The sequence below is a fragment of the Hemibagrus wyckioides genome, linkage group LG11 (genome assembly GCF_019097595.1).
Source record: "Hemibagrus wyckioides isolate EC202008001 linkage group LG11, SWU_Hwy_1.0, whole genome shotgun sequence".
NCBI classification, from domain to species: Eukaryota; Metazoa; Chordata; class Actinopteri; order Siluriformes; family Bagridae; genus Hemibagrus; species Hemibagrus wyckioides.
The window spans coordinates 16,171,937-16,187,789 of record NC_080720.1 but is presented as its reverse complement, the minus strand read 5'-3'; the positions used below and the strand labels follow the sequence as shown (position 1 = coordinate 16,187,789).

The window sequence follows — 15,853 nt, the reverse complement described above, 5'->3', positions numbered from 1 at the left end:
GACAGAAGAGGGTATATTTCATCATTTTAAATTGTTTACCTGTTTCCTGTTTGCTCTCTGTTGAAACCCAAATTTCCTAAGCCAGTTTGCCTTCTGCTTTTCTTTCCTCCTAACAGCAACACTAATTTCTACTGTTATACTTTAGAACAATGCTAAAAGCTGGGTATTTTGTCAGAGTTAATTCTCTACACTATGCTTTAAAAAAAAAAAAAAAGGCCAATGCAATCAAAAGATAAGGTTCAGTGTACATAGCTTTATTAAAAGTTCTTTCAATTACTCAGAAAACAATGATACCATGGAAACACTGCTTTGTACATTTAGCAAGCATTGTTGCTAAGTAACACATCAGCAGGGCTTTACATATAATAAAGTCCACACAACCAGGGGGTCGATATATTTCAAAAAACAGTGAAACCAAACTGGAAAAAAAAAAAAAGAAAAGCAAGGCATTTGTTTAGGATATGAACAACTTTTAAATAGTTCTGAAATTTGCATGCATTTAAATCAAAACCAGTGATGACTATTTAATGTACACAGATATTTATATTTAATTATGTTTAATGGACATATAGATATTTTGCCAAATTATATTATAGGGTTTTTTTTATATTTACTAAGAGCACAATTTAGTTTCTCAAATGGCGGTTTAGTAAAAAGCTTACAAATAGACATTTGACTGCCAAAAGGAAAAAGAACCAACAAACAAATGATTTTTTTTTTTTAAATCGATGGACGGAATGTTGGTAAGGAAACAAGAATAAATGACAAAACAATAGAAGGCAAACAAAATATAGACCAAACACCACTAACTTTAAGGTAAACAAAATAATCTGGCCTGAGTTCCCCAAAAAATGTTGTAATGTTTAATATCCATTAATCCTAAATATGTTTGGTAACGTCCTAGGGGATGGTGGATGAAATCATTAAGAGTAATTTTAGGTGGCTTTTACATGTATTAGCCACCTTTCCAGAGACCCAGTTCTAACAGTCATGATTGTGCAGCACTGCAGTATTTCAGAAATCGATAGCCCCAGGTCCTACTTATAAGCCTGGAGCTGAGGTTGACTAGAGTGTTTGTACAAGAAAGTGTGTTTACCTCTTAGGTCTAAGCACAGATCATTATCAGTCTTAGCCCACCTCAGAATTCAGGTTAAGGGCCAAAACGTCACACAGCACTTAGGAGTGTGAGCGCAATAGCACGCATCTTCCTCCAGTGCATCTCTGACTTAGTCTTGGAGGATTTGGAGCAGCAGAGTAACCCCGCTGTTTAACAGGCTGTCCTACAGGAATTTAATTTCTTCAGCTTCTTTCCTCTGCAGCAGGTTAAGTTCAGTCCTGAAGGACCATGGTCTGAGGATTTCCTTAAATGCAACTACTAAAGACACTCACTCCTAAGGAGAACCCCTAAAAGCTCTGAGTAGCATCCAGCAGCTGAATTTAAAGAATGTCTACAAACCGAGACCCCCCATAAACCCCATCCCACACACACACAGCTAACCTATGTTTCTTTACTACATTTAAACTCTTAAGTGCTCTCTAAGCTAGCTTGCGCTTTTATCCAATTCCTTCTTTTATTGCTCTGTGGATGACCGTCTATGGAGACTTAGTTTAACCTTGAGTAAATCTTAAAAGCTCAAAAGCTAGGAATCTAGTGGAAAAGTTATTCTGAATGCAGAAGGAAAAAAGCTGAGAAACTTTTTAAAGGATGGATGAGGCCAGTATAAACTAGTGTGAACCAGTTCATATGCTTTTAGGACAGCCTATTAAACGAGCAGGGTTTAACCTCAGCAACCAGTTTGTTTGATGTCACCACCTGACCTCTTAGTCACTTCCATTGTGGTGAAGATCTGAAGAGAGAGATGAGACATCCATTAATACACTGTTTAATTTTAAAGGCCATATCAGAAGACAAAAAATGCCAAAGCTATAATTTTGAGCTTCATCTTAAGACACACCTCAGCACAGGTAGGATGTATCCCAATGGTGCTGTCTAACTGCTGCTTAGTAGCTCCACACTTCATGGCAACACCAAAGCCTTGAGTCACCTCTCCAGCGTTAGGGCCCAGGTAGTGAAAACCAATCACACGTTCCTAGACACAGACATACAAAATCAGCACTTTTACTAGAGCTGTAAGGACTCAGAGATGGTGCGAAAAGATGTTTCGTCAATGTGACACGATTTGAATTTTTGCATCTTACTTTACATCAAACATCAACATGTTAATTAATATATTCATCATGGCATCTAATTTCACCATGGGTATATGAAGGCAAGATACAGGCTTGTACAAGCCCTGACTTTTGATCGTTTATTCACTGAATGCCTGAGCTTTGAAGATGGATACAGTTTTTATAAAGAAATGTAATACCAATAATTAAAGAAAAAGACCTTAGTAAAAAGCTGAAAATAAGCAGAAACTTCGGTGACTCATTTTCTAAGCTGAATACAACTATTTTCTTTATATAGGTGGAAATGAAATGTTACCACTCACATTGTCCAACTTGTTGCAAATGATCTTGGCATAGCATCTGTTGTTGTCCCTGTTTGGTATGGTGTACTCCAGAGGCCAAAACAGACTGTGGAAAATCTACACACCACAGAACATACTCTTAAGTCTTTTATACATTATACATAGTGAACAGAATCCTTCCAGAGGAAGAGAAAAATTTAACACACACCTCCAGGTTTTCCTCTCCGTAAAGCTCTATGGCCTTTTCCTCAGAAAGACCACAACTGCCATACTCCAGAGGGGTGAACACAGTGGTAGGAACATTCACATAGTCACACTGCAAATAGAAGCACACATTAGCAAAATACACAAACAAAAAAACATCACAGATCATGTGTTTTTAAAAAAAACGACAAATTGAGTAAATCATAATTAACTGAGGAAAGTCACAATTGGACTTTCATATTTAACTGGCCATAGGCAACTATGAAATGGCAGATGTAAACTTATCTAAAGTTAGCAAGGGTGTTTATTGATTTCTGTATTACATCAAGAATAACACACACACATCATGAAATTAAAAGTATCTAAATGCTCATAACAGTTATTTGTGTGTAAGCACCTTCTCAGAGGAACCTGCAAACAGCCTTCGCGCCAACAGTCTCCCAGCCTGAATAGCCACAGGAGTCAGCTCCCACTTGCCTTCCAGGATATCCCCAATTGCGTAGATGTGTGGAATGTTGGTCTGCTCTTCATCATTTACTGGGATCTTCCCATTCCTAAATTAATCACAGCCCACCCCCACACGATGAGTTTCCAAAGTAAACACAGCTTAGAACAGTGACTAAGCTGGAATTACTCACTAATGACAAGAATGTTACTATACTGCTAATATCCAACAAGATTAGAGGAAGAAATCAAGCTTCAGATTGCTAGTGGAACAGTTGCGGGGTGATTACTGTAACATAACTGAGTACATGCTTGTTGCATGAGGGAGTCATAGATTATAAAGAGGCATATGACAGTCACATGGCCTTATGCTAATCTGTTCCCCATGCTGCACAGTGGGCTTCTTGTTTGAAAGATGTATGTGTTTTGTTAGATAAACTGTGCATCATCATGTGTGGATGAGTAACATTTTAAGAAAAGCTGCTTCTCTTTTATGCCTGCCTTGTTTAAACAACCCCATTAAGTCAAAACAGACTTTGTTCAGAAGTCTGACAGGATTTCCTTGCTCACATGTACACACCCCAAGTAGTAAAAGTGCTGAATCACACCGACAGTGCAACTACAGTGAAGTGTCCCCCACCCAAAAGATAAATTGAATAGAAGGAGGGACCACAACCACAAAGCTTTTATGAGAACTAAAATCAGATAACAGAGAGAGGGGCGTACTTTGGGTTGACAAACACTCCAGCTTTGTCTAGACCTATATTTCCTGTACAAGCATCACGACCCACAGCTATCAGCACCTATGACAGAAGACAAGACTTAAATAATTGTACATAATTTTCATAAACAGCTAAAAGTAATAAAGCAAGCAGCAGGATTCACACTCACAGTGTTGTACTCTCCTTCAATGATCTCATCAGTCTCTGTAGACTTGGCAGTCACTTTCAATCTGCCTGGAGTGCCAGCCTCAAGTTGCTCTATCTGAGACACACGCACACAATTTATTTAAAAACAGAAAGGGACAGAAATATGCACTCTCATTCATAATCAGTTGACAAAACATTTGTCTTGGTTTATTACATAACCATGACATCCACAGGAACATTTTATATCCACCCCATTTCCCCCCCACACACACAAACATACCTTAATAGGAACAAACTTCCGGATGAATTTGATCCCATATGTCTCCATGTGGTCCCCTGCACGGTTGGCCATGTCCTGGTCAAAGCCTCTCAGCAGAATGGAGCGTACCATTATGGTGACATCAAGCCCCAGTCCGGCCAGGAATCCTCCGCACTCCAGAGCCACATACGACGCTCCGATCACTAGCGTCTTACCAGGACAGTAGGACAGGTAGAAGAGATCATCACTGCAAGAGAGGTTAAGACACGTGCATACGAGTGAGTGAGCATAAGCGCACCATCAGAATGTACAGGACATAAAAATCTGCATGCGTTCATTCATTATTAATAAATCAGTAACGAATTAACTGATCTTCAGCAAGTGTTACTTTGAAAAATAAATGGGATCAACTAAACTGGAACTTGTGCAACATGAGACAACATACTCATTTTATAAAATGACTAGAAAGCTAGTGAGAAGACACTACACTGTTGAATACAGGCCAGAAGTGCAAGAGGCCTGACCTAAACCCCACTAAACATCTTTGGGATAAACCGGAGGGCTGAATGTGCCCCAGGCTTCCTCATCTGTCATCAATACCCAAACTTAATGTTCTTGTAGCTGAACAGACAAATTCCACAGATGCAATCCAAAACCTAGTGGAGAAGCAGAAAAACAGAAAACAGGGGACTACATGTGGAATGGGATGTTCAAAAGGGGTCAGGTGTCCACTTATATGGATACTTCTGCCCATATAGTGCATGTCAAATGGTTACACAGGTTTCATTTGAGCTTTTGAACACTGACTTCACAACAGCTAGACAGTTTGGAAGATCATTAATTTTCTAAGCCAGTTTCAGCAACAGCAGAAACGCATATCACAAAAAAACGCTAGAGTTTAGATTTCCATTTTTATCTAAAACGCTCAAAAGATGGTAAAAGCAACAAATCTGAAAAAGTAACTCAGTAAATTACTTTGCCCAGTTCTGTGGTGTAAGTTTGTGTGATGGCCCCTACATGGGTTTCAGTCTTGGGTTCTATAAAAATGTTAAGATATAAAAGTAAAAAAACAAAAAAAAAACAAACCCTTAACAGCTGTAGCGAGTAGGTAGGGCCAAGAAAAAAGCTTATTGATTACTATTGAGAATTCAAAGTTGATGTACATGTCCATAAGCCCATTCCCTAACCACCTTCAAGGAATAAAGCTTCCACATCTATTCCCCCTCCAAGGCCCAGGCAGTTTAACTAAGCTCTATGTTGAGATGCTCAATGTTAAGCTAGGCTCTCAGGAGACAAGAGTTTATCTCTGCGTGCGAGAGCCTTCCTGTGCATTTCTGCTCTTTAATAACACACTCACCTGGTGATGCAGTATTCTTTGTCTCCAGGGATGCCCAGGTAGCGAGGCCGCTCTCCTGTTGCCAGCACAAACTTGGCTGCAGTGTGGAACATCTCTTTGCCTCGCTTGGTGGTGGCCTGATGGGAAAGATCACAAGATTATTTTAGTTAGTGTAATCACAACAATCAGTCAGATATAGTCCAGAAAACAATGTCAGGCATTGTGAATTAGTAAAGGCAAAAAAAAAAAAAAAAATCTATGTTAGTTCTTAACCCACAATAGGAAACCGCTATTTACATCCAAGAATTTAATCAAGACACGAACCTTGATTTTGTGCGGCTCCACAAACTCTGCATAAGAATTCATATAGGTGACATTTTTGTCACGTAAGGCGACTCTGTAGCCCCAATTCAAAGAGCCGATGTAGTTATTCACGGCACTCTTCATCGTTTCCCAGTTATGATTTACTGCATGGTAGAAAGGGTCAGGTTTATTGATTGCTAAATTAATTCATTAAATTTTACTCAAGGTAGTAAAATGTTTCAGTAAAAAGTACTTGAGACAAAATCTATGCAGAAATGTGAGTCAACAGATTACAAACATCATATCTAACAGTTCCTATTTTAGAGGACATTTCATCATAACTGACTTTTAGAGAACACAGTTGAACATTTGATTTGTAGACAAACCACAACACAACTTAATGAATTTGCTCTATATTTTATTACGATAATACTAATTCACCATTGTTTATACTTAGACATCTAATGCACCTTCAAAACTATCCATTCTTCCTCTCCTCTCTGAGAAAACTGTAGCTAGGCCATGTAATACACAGCACCACAGGTCTGACAGCAGTTCTCACCTGCTTCACTGAACTCCCAACCAAATTTGCGGGCATCCTCCAGAGCAGTGTGCAGCATCGCGGTCTGATGCATCAACTTCTTGGGAATACAGCCCACGTTCACACACGTGCCACCCAGACCTGGATACATTATTCAATTCAATTTTATTTGTATAGCGCTTTTAACAAAGAGCATTGTCTCAAAGCAGCTTTACATGAGAGACAACATAATAAAACAACAAACATATAAACAAACAGTCCTAGATGTTATCCCAAGTGAGCAAGCCTGAGGTGACTGAGGCGACTGTGGCAAGGAAAAACTCCCTTATTCTATTACAGACAGGTTCAGTTACACTCAAGAACTCAGCAGTCTTTAGGCACCAAATGTACAACAGCCAGCACTATTTACCCCAAGATGTGCCCAAAGGTGTGGGGACAACATAATCCAGAACCATGACCTTCTTCCCCAAGGCAGCTGCTTCCTATACACCGTGAAACATAAAAGATACGTAATATTAAAAATAAAATATTAACATTAGTGTATATCTATATGGTGTTCTAATAACAATGCAGTGTGAGCAGTCACCTTTGAGCAGGCCAGGCCTCCAGAGCCACCTCCTATCACAATGAGGTCATAGTCGTACGCTGTGCTCTCCGCTCCCAGCAGCTGCTGTAGGTAGCCATCTTTATGTGCCTGTTACCATGATACCGAGAAATAATTATCATAGGCACAAAAACAGTGATAAGAGGTAATAACAACAAGGGTGCTCATGTATCATTCATTTCAATTACAAAGGTCTTTTGTTCCTCATTTCTTTAAATGAATCATTTTGAAAGGGCACATATCTGCACTGTTGGCTGATTAAGCTGTTGGAACCAAGACCGAGATAAAAGCGGCAGAGGGAATGCCATAAAAAAAAAAAAAAAAGGGTCCTGCCTTGTCATATTTGTCGATCTTAATTGTGATGCCTACACAACATGATTGCTACTGTCTACTGCCGCCTGCTCAAGTCCAACTAAATGCACCGAAGCTATTTTACAATCTAATCTTTTGATCTGGAGTTCTTTCAAAACCAAGTTAATCAACCTTCAACCTAGATTTACCAGTGAAAAGGCTTGATACTGTACTTGTCCTGCTTTTCAGTGCACACTGACAAACAAGGCTGCATAACTTATCTAATCGATGCAAAGTTAATGAAGAAAAATGGTGTGCTTTGGCTCCCTGTTAAAAAACAGCCAATTATTTATTTTAACTTGAAAGTTCATTTGGAAGTTTGGAAAGCTTCAAAAGTAGTAAGAAAGCTTCAAAATGATGTGTGTGAAGCCAGCAAAGCGTTTCAGAAGATCAAATGGAATTAATTAATAAACACAACAATTAACTTAGTAGTTCAGGGACTCTTTTTTTTTTGTTTTATATGAATCATTGTGACTTCTTGTGGCCATTCACATGCTTTTATATAAATGTATGTAAAGGCAGTTTGAAAACCAGACTTTGATGGATTCCCCCTCCCAGTTACCCTTTCTGGTCTGCTCAGTGAAGCATTAAAATTGCTTCAAAAACAGAACGAAGACAGAAATTCAAAACAAAAGGTCAATGGTGCTAAAGATAAGTTGCTACTGCAGAACAAAACCACTTCAAACTCTTAATTCTAGCATGATCTAATCATTTTATTCATTCTAAACGTTATAATGTAAATGTCATCATTCTGTTTTGTTTATCTGGACCTCAGGAAGAACTGTATGTAGCCAGAACACAAAAAGTTTAGTTGAAACTTGAAATGCATTAAAACTGTAACTCGTTTCTAGTAAAAATCAAAAGAAAACAAATTTTCTGTCCCTCTTGTGTGCTACATCCTACAGACCTTGCACAAAATAATCATATCAGCACTTCAGGTTTCATGTTTGGCAGGAGCCATTACCTGTATGGTCTTGTCACAGCCTCCGACATGTGTCTTGTTGACAAAGACATTGGGGACAGTTTTCTGCCCAGTCATCTCCATCAGCACATCCTGGTAGCTGGAACCATTCTCTAAAAAACATGCCAGACAGACAGAGTGATACGGCTGCTCATGTTTCGGGTCTCTAGTGTGCCAACTCTGGGTAAGCCATCCAGTGACCTCCTGTTCTATCCGCTCTTTACTTTGTTGTTTGAGATCCGAGATCTTTTCTTTGCACCTTCCAGGAAAGATGAGGTTAGGATAGGAACAATAAGCAACCTGGTGAACAATAAGCGGACAGGCCGATAAGCTACCTGTTTTTACAGCCAACAAGCTTTGGGTGTCTCACATTATCACAAGCTTAGTTTTTTTAAACAGTTACAAGTTTAACTTGTTGAACCAAAACAGGACAAGTTCAAGAAATCAGAACAACCATGTTGAAAGTAACTACTGGGAATTTAAGCTAGTAAATTATGACGAGTAATATAATAAAAATAAAATAATATATACAGTATGTGAGGCAAGGTAGTTTCTTTCTAATAGGTTTGCAAGTGTGATACGATTGCAACACATGCATTTGTTGTGAGATATAAAGGAAAATCAAGATGAATAAAAGATATAAGAAAGGAAAACAGGACACAGATACAGAGAGACAGAGTAGTCAGGAAGAGAGAAAGAGTAATAAACGATTTGAGAGTTTAAAGAGAGACAGGATCAGATAAGCACAGCGAGGCAGAGCAGTGGTGAATGACTCAGCAAGTTTTGCAAGTTGCCTGAAACAGCTATACTCTGACTCTGTACTCTATACTGTTGATCATTAGCATGCTGGTGCGGGTATTAATATTCTTTTCATACATATATATTTCACATTAAAAAACCTGCTCATGGGTTTGTTGTCTACTGAACATCAACCACACAATCCATACAACTGCATTACATTTCATACAAAACCTACTATGATCTTGTGCTGTTTCATTAATGAAACACATCCCTGGGTTGCACTGCAAGTGTCTCCAAATAACATACAAAAGACAGCCAGCCTGCTCCCAAGCCAGCAGACAAGGGAAAGGCAAGGAATCAATTAGAAAAAATAAATAAATAAATAACCAAAACAGGCAAGCAAACTTGACACAATAATTACATCAATTACCAAAATGGAAGTAGAGAGCAGCCTAAATCACATTAGAGCAAAGCTAAACAATGTTAGGAAGAGTAAACAGCACAAGCATGTTTCCTGTGATGGCCCCATATCCGAAAAGAAGACCATGTTTAACAAACTTATTTATTGTACAGCAGTGCCTAGAGGAAGCCATGTACCAGAAATCAGTGACCGGGTAGGAAAGACATTAGTCACAGAGGCAACCAAGAGGCCAAGGATAACTCTGAAAGGGGTAGAGATATCCACATATTATATAAGAAAAGCTGTTTAGAGGACAACCATAGCCCAGACACTCTGCTAAGCTGGGCTTTGTGTAAGATTAAAGAGAAGAAAGCCATTACGGGGAAAAAAAGCCACGTGAAATCACATGTCTGAGGTTCTCTTTCTGATGAGACCAAAGCTAAAATGTGTGGTGGTGAAGAAAATCACATCGTGGGGACGTTTTTCTTTAGCATGGACACGGTGGATGCAGAATACAACACAATCCTAGAAAAAACTTCTCCCACTTGAGACTGAAGTGGGCATTCACATTCCAACAGAACAACTTTCATCATTACTCTCCAAGCCAAACTGAACTGGTTCAAAACCTCTGTATTAGAATGACTCTGTCTAAGTCCAGACCTCAATCTGCTTGAGAATCTTCAGCAAGACTTTTGCTGTTCATCCATACCATCCATCCAATCTGACAAAGCTTGACTAATTTTGTCATTAAGAATGGGCACAACTGTCAGCTGAATTCTCATGCAACCAACAAATGTTTACTTTGATCAGCCATTAGACCCCCCCAAAAATGACATTTATTAAATCAGCATGTTTGCTTCAAGTTTGCGTCCAAGGTTAGGGGTTCGATTCCCACTTCTGCTGTGTGTGTGTAGTTTGCATATTGTACAAAGACATGCGTTGTATACTGACCGGCATCTCTAAATTGTCCACATTGTATAGGTGTGTGTGTACAGGGTGTACCCTGCCTTGTGCCTTAAGTCTCCTGGGATAAGCTCCAGGTTCCCCACAACCCAATAGAATAAGCTGTGTAGAGAATGAACGAATGAGGGATGGATGTTTTTCAAATTATACTTTATTACTTGACATAGCCACCAATAGCTATTTGTAAAGTCTAATAAAGTCTGCCTCCAAAGAATGACATTTCATATGTACTACAGGAGGTATGCTCCACCTCACAAGCATTCACAAAGTGAAACTATGCTGTCTATAAACTCAGTATATTTATTCCTCTACCCATATTCCACAAAAAACATTACCTCTAGCATTACGGTTGGAGTGTTGTTCTTACCAACATGTGCTGTATCCCAAACAATTGCACATCACATGTGCAAATTTCAAGCTGGTTTTTGTAAGGACCAACAGTATTAGACAGAAATGACAATGATATGAAATCTGCTCCTAAAAATCCGAGGCCGAGATGATGCTGTATTACAGAATGTTACACACACTGTATTGCTAGTTTAACTCCAGAAACCTCTTCAACATTCCGCAATATACTTGTCGACATGAAAGCTGTAATTACCTTAAATGTAATACTGTCTAGGCTTGATGCCTTCTAGGCATTTCACAGATGCAGCAGGATAAGATTCATGATAATTAGAACAAAGCCACAACTCCATGAAAGCAGGTTTCACAATGATCTGGCTAATTCTGACTGGGTTCTGTCTGACTATACAATACAAGATGCTTGGTCATATCTGTCAATGATTGATTAATTGACCAAGTTGCACCTCAGCACAAATGCTGCGAGTGTCATATTTTTTTATTTTATTTTATGACCAAGTCAGAGAAAGGCTGTCCCTCCCACCACATAAAAAGTGGCAGCTAATGCAATATAATAACGTATGGCAAAGCTATAATTAACACAACAGAGTAATATAGACTTAAAACAGAGTCTGTATGATCATTAGCCTTTAGCTTCTAATATGGGCATGTAGTGTTTTAACCTTGACAAATAATCCCTGGTGAAATTTCAGCTACGAGTTTCGTCACTCTATTCTTGAGATATTATTCAAGCCCGACTAGCAGTAACAGCTGAACTACCATACTACTGCGTCATGAGCAGGAGAGTTAGTTGTAGGTCATCTTTTCCCTGGACTTTATTTTGCTGAGTTTTGTCCTAGTTTACACACACATGCAGCTACCTGATTCAGGAAAGGTAATCGGTCATCCAGGCACGCTAATTAATCAGTCTAGTAAAATGAGAGCATGGCTCAGTCAATGTGTGAGCCTAGGTTGGGAAATGTGTGCTATTGGTACAACATTGCAGCATGTCACACCACTAGTAAGCGTAATATATTTAGGACGTCTCCACACTGGCCATGTTTGATTCTATTGAACCCTAGTACATTTACTTTCGTTGTACATGATCACAAAGGCACATGGAGAACACAACACTCCTCACTATTATTATTATTATTATTATTATTATTAATTCTGATGCCATTATGTGCAATAATGCTGTGTGCTTTGTAAAAGAAACAACTTAGAAAGTACTGTGTAAGCCAGGAGCAAAGACAACAACGTAATATGCATATCTTATCGGTCACCGGTCTTTTTTATCTGTTGCTAGTCACAAGTAATTTGTTTGCAGGAGTGTTCCTAAACCAATAAATGTTGCAAAACTAATATTTTTTACAAAGCTATTCTGAGAACGTCAAGTCATGCTTACCAATCAGATCCAGTTCCATAGCTTCACATGCCACATTCAACTCTTTAAAGAGCTCCTTCACCTGAAATAAACCAAAAAGAGGCTGTTGGCAACACCATCTGCATCAAACAAAGGTTTATACACATATTTTGAAATGCGGTTATGTGGTAGATCAGTGGTTAAGGTGTTTGACTACTGATTGGAAGGTTGCGAGTTCGAATCCCAGGACCGCCACTGCTGGGCCCCTGAGCAAGGCCCTCAATTACTCATTTGTATAAAATGAGATCAAATGCAAGTCACTATGGATAAGGGAGTCTGCCAAATGCCAGAAATGTAAATGAAATTTCTCAGGTGTGCTCATAATCGAAAGGAAGGACAGTAAGTGTTAAACAAGTTCGATTAGTAGCTGTAGTCTGTGAGCACCGCAAGGTTATAGGATATACCATGTTATAGAGGTGTATTATTTTCCTAAAAAAAAAAAAGAGAAAATCCACCATCTCTGCATTTGGAATTAAAACACCAAGACGTTCAGGAGTGTTCTCAACATAAAGTCAGGCGAAATAAATCTAAATGTTTATTGTGCATAACAATAGAATGACCTACATTAACAGTAAGCCAATAATCGTGTTATGAAATATTAATATTGGCACACAGAAGTTTCCAGATGAATCTACTCTTGTTTCCATTTGGATGGGTCTTGCAGCAAGCTGTCTCACGACCACAAAAGCATTTCCACACGTGAATAGACATGAGCAAACCATAAATGAAGACAGACACTGGGGTGGATTTCCACAACCATCTAAAAACTACTAACAGTTCTCACACAGCTCTGTACTACCTACTACTGTAATACAGGAGGCATGTCATTTAACACGGTCCGTGAGGATTTATTACAGCAGCAGGACCACAAGTTTCCAGTCAGTTTAGTGTCAGGTCCTGATGCAGCACCATACTAAATTCAGCTCCTGTTTAATACACTGCCTAGTGAGAAACTCCATTTCCGGGTACAGTGTTACTTTACACCATCTACACTCCTAGACCTAGAGCTCCTACTGCCTTTCTTTCAGACCTAGCAAATGAGTAACAGGTTAATAACAGGTACGTAAATGCGTAAACAAGCGATCGTGTCATCTAACTAGCTAGCAAATACACCTTAGAGTTGAACCCTAACTTTGTGTATCCCTACACACGGCTTTAAGCTGAATTATGCGGCGCCATTTCTTGCAAGCTAATTATAGTCACTTAGCCAAGCTAGCGACAGGAGCACTTATCAGACATCTAGCGAACATACACTTACCTTTTTACAGTAGGGACAGTAGGATTTGCTGAAAATCACAACAAGATTGCTGTCGATGAACTCCTGTAGTCGAGCTTTAATCTGAGCGTTGTCATTCTCTACCGGCGGCATGGTTAGACCGGAACAAGCCGCGCGCGTGAGCGCTGACCAGAGTTAGGTGGGAAGGTAGCTAGCAAAGTTCCTGCCGAACTCTTCCGACTCAGACTGGGGCCAAACAGCGTCCTAACACTGAGCTGAAACTAGTTGAAATCAACAAAAGACAACTAAGGAAAACCAAAACGAGCAAACGAGCAAACTACCGGATAGATACTCGTTATTTCCCGCATAGCTCTTCACAGCTCATCTTTCTCCTTCTGCTCGTCTCGAGCTCGCCGGTATATATACGAACCCCGCGAAAGCGCGAGCTGCGCCAAAACTTCACTGCCGAATCAAGCGGGAAGATGACGTCATCGCGACTGCCTGACCGTATTTCATACCGTCCATGACTCAGGCAATTTCTAAATATATATTAGGAAATTATTAATAGCATTTCAGATAGAACGCTTTGATATTACTTACTGACACGCGATTAAATCGAATGATAACAAAGAACCGAAGTTGGATTAAAGAGGCCCAACAGGCAATGTCTGAGGACAACTAAATATATTTTATGGCGCAACGCTGCCACCTTATGGTAGAAAGATGAGCAATGAGTTATCACATGCGTTTTAATGCGGCTGTGAGTTTATATACATTCACAAAGCAATTTTATTAGGAGCATAAAGTTTCATAGCATTCACGATATTAGTGATACAAAAGCATTACTGGAAATTACTTGAGAAGTTGTACTTCATTATATTTAGCACATCTGCCTCACACCACCTTGAGGTTGGGGGTTCGGTTCCAGTCTTAGTGTGCATGGTGTTTTCCTTACATTTCAGGGGTTCCCTCTGGGCACTCTGGTTTCCTCTTTGGGTTGAAAAGACATGCTTTGTAGGCTGATTGCCATCTTTAATTTGCCTGTGCTGTGTGTGTGTGTGTGTGTGATTGTATCCCCACTATATCCTTATCCCCCGAGTCCCTTGGGATAGGCTCTAGGCTCCTCACTGCATTGTATAGGGTAAGTGGTACAGAAAATGGATGGATGGATATGTATGTGTATATCAGCATAAATATTAATCAGCACATTATTAGGAACACCTTTACATACTTAGTTATCTAATCAGCCAATCATGTGGCATAAAATCATACAAATGCAAGACAGCAACATCAGGTAATGTTTACATTGACCATCAGAAGGGAGAAAGTTGTGATTTTGTTTGTAGCATGATTACTGGTGCCAGACAGGTTGGTTTGAGTTTTTCTGTTACTGCTGATCTCCGATAGTCTCTGACGAAGTAAAGAGAAAACATCCAGTGCCTTGTTGATGAGAGAAGTCAATAGAGAATGGCCAAACTAGTTAGAGCTGACCGAAATGTAAATAACAACTCAAACCTTGAGGCAGATGAGCTACAAGAGCAGATGACCATGTTGGGTTCCACATCTGTCAGCCAAGAACAGAAAGCTGAGACTGCAGTGGGCACAGACTCACCAAAACAGGACAGCTAAAGATGGGAAAAACGTAGCCTAATTTCTGCTGAGGCACACAGGTAATAGGGCCAAAAAGTTCTACCATCAATCATCACCTGAGTGCCACAGCCTATTTGAGTATGCACATGTGCATCCCTTTATGGCAACAATTTACCCGTCTTTTAAAGGGTTCAGCATGATAATGCACCATGTCCCAGAAGTCATCTTAGCAAAAGTTGTCTCAGACTGGTTTTAATGAACAGGAGAATGAGTTCAGTGTTCTTTAGTGGTCTGAATCAAGTGGAACACCTTTAGGATGTTGTAAAATGAGAGATTAACAGCATAAAAGTGCAAATCATGCCTATATATATATATATATATATATATATATATATATATATATATATATATATATATATATATATAATACAAACTCATCTTGGGTAAAATAGAGTGAGATATTAATTACTGTAGCTATTTTCGAACAGTACCCCCTTGGCTACAATATGAAATAAAGCATCAGTGGGTGGGTGGGAAGTGGTCTAATTAAGCGGCATGAAAAGGCAGCTAGTGTGGCGTGTTTGTTTGTAAACTCCCCTCTGCTGACTTGGAGCTCTGCTGGGTGGAACTGTGCATGCTTATGTGCGATCTGACAGTAATGATGGCACTGTGAGCCTTCATGATACAGCACAGTCTATTCTCCGTTATCTCTCCACAAAGTAATAAGTGAACAAATGTAGATGCAGGGTAGACCAGGTTTGCCAGTTTTTCAATCTGGAATGTGCCCAGTTGATATTCCAAACTATCCCAAAAACAACCTCTGCCAATTAAA

General features: G+C 39.4%; 1 protein-coding gene across 1 annotated transcript; it reads right to left on the bottom strand.

Annotated features, from left to right (window-relative positions):
- Positions 1-233: 233 nt before the first annotated feature.
- On the bottom strand, positions 234-13,896 carry txnrd3 (thioredoxin reductase 3). Its single transcript, XM_058403267.1, has 16 exons — positions 13,474-13,896; positions 12,198-12,258; positions 8,347-8,456; positions 7,014-7,121; positions 6,837-6,909; positions 6,449-6,568; positions 5,908-6,050; positions 5,605-5,720; positions 4,269-4,494; positions 4,011-4,103; positions 3,846-3,922; positions 3,073-3,229; positions 2,680-2,787; positions 2,493-2,588; positions 1,956-2,090; positions 234-1,847 (listed from the first exon to the last, which is right to left on the bottom strand). Exons 1-16 carry the CDS (start codon positions 13,582-13,584, stop codon positions 1,785-1,787), a joined length of 1,797 nt encoding a protein of 598 aa, XP_058259250.1. The 5' UTR covers positions 13,585-13,896; the 3' UTR covers positions 234-1,784.
- Between the last annotated feature and the right edge of the window lie 1,957 nt (positions 13,897-15,853).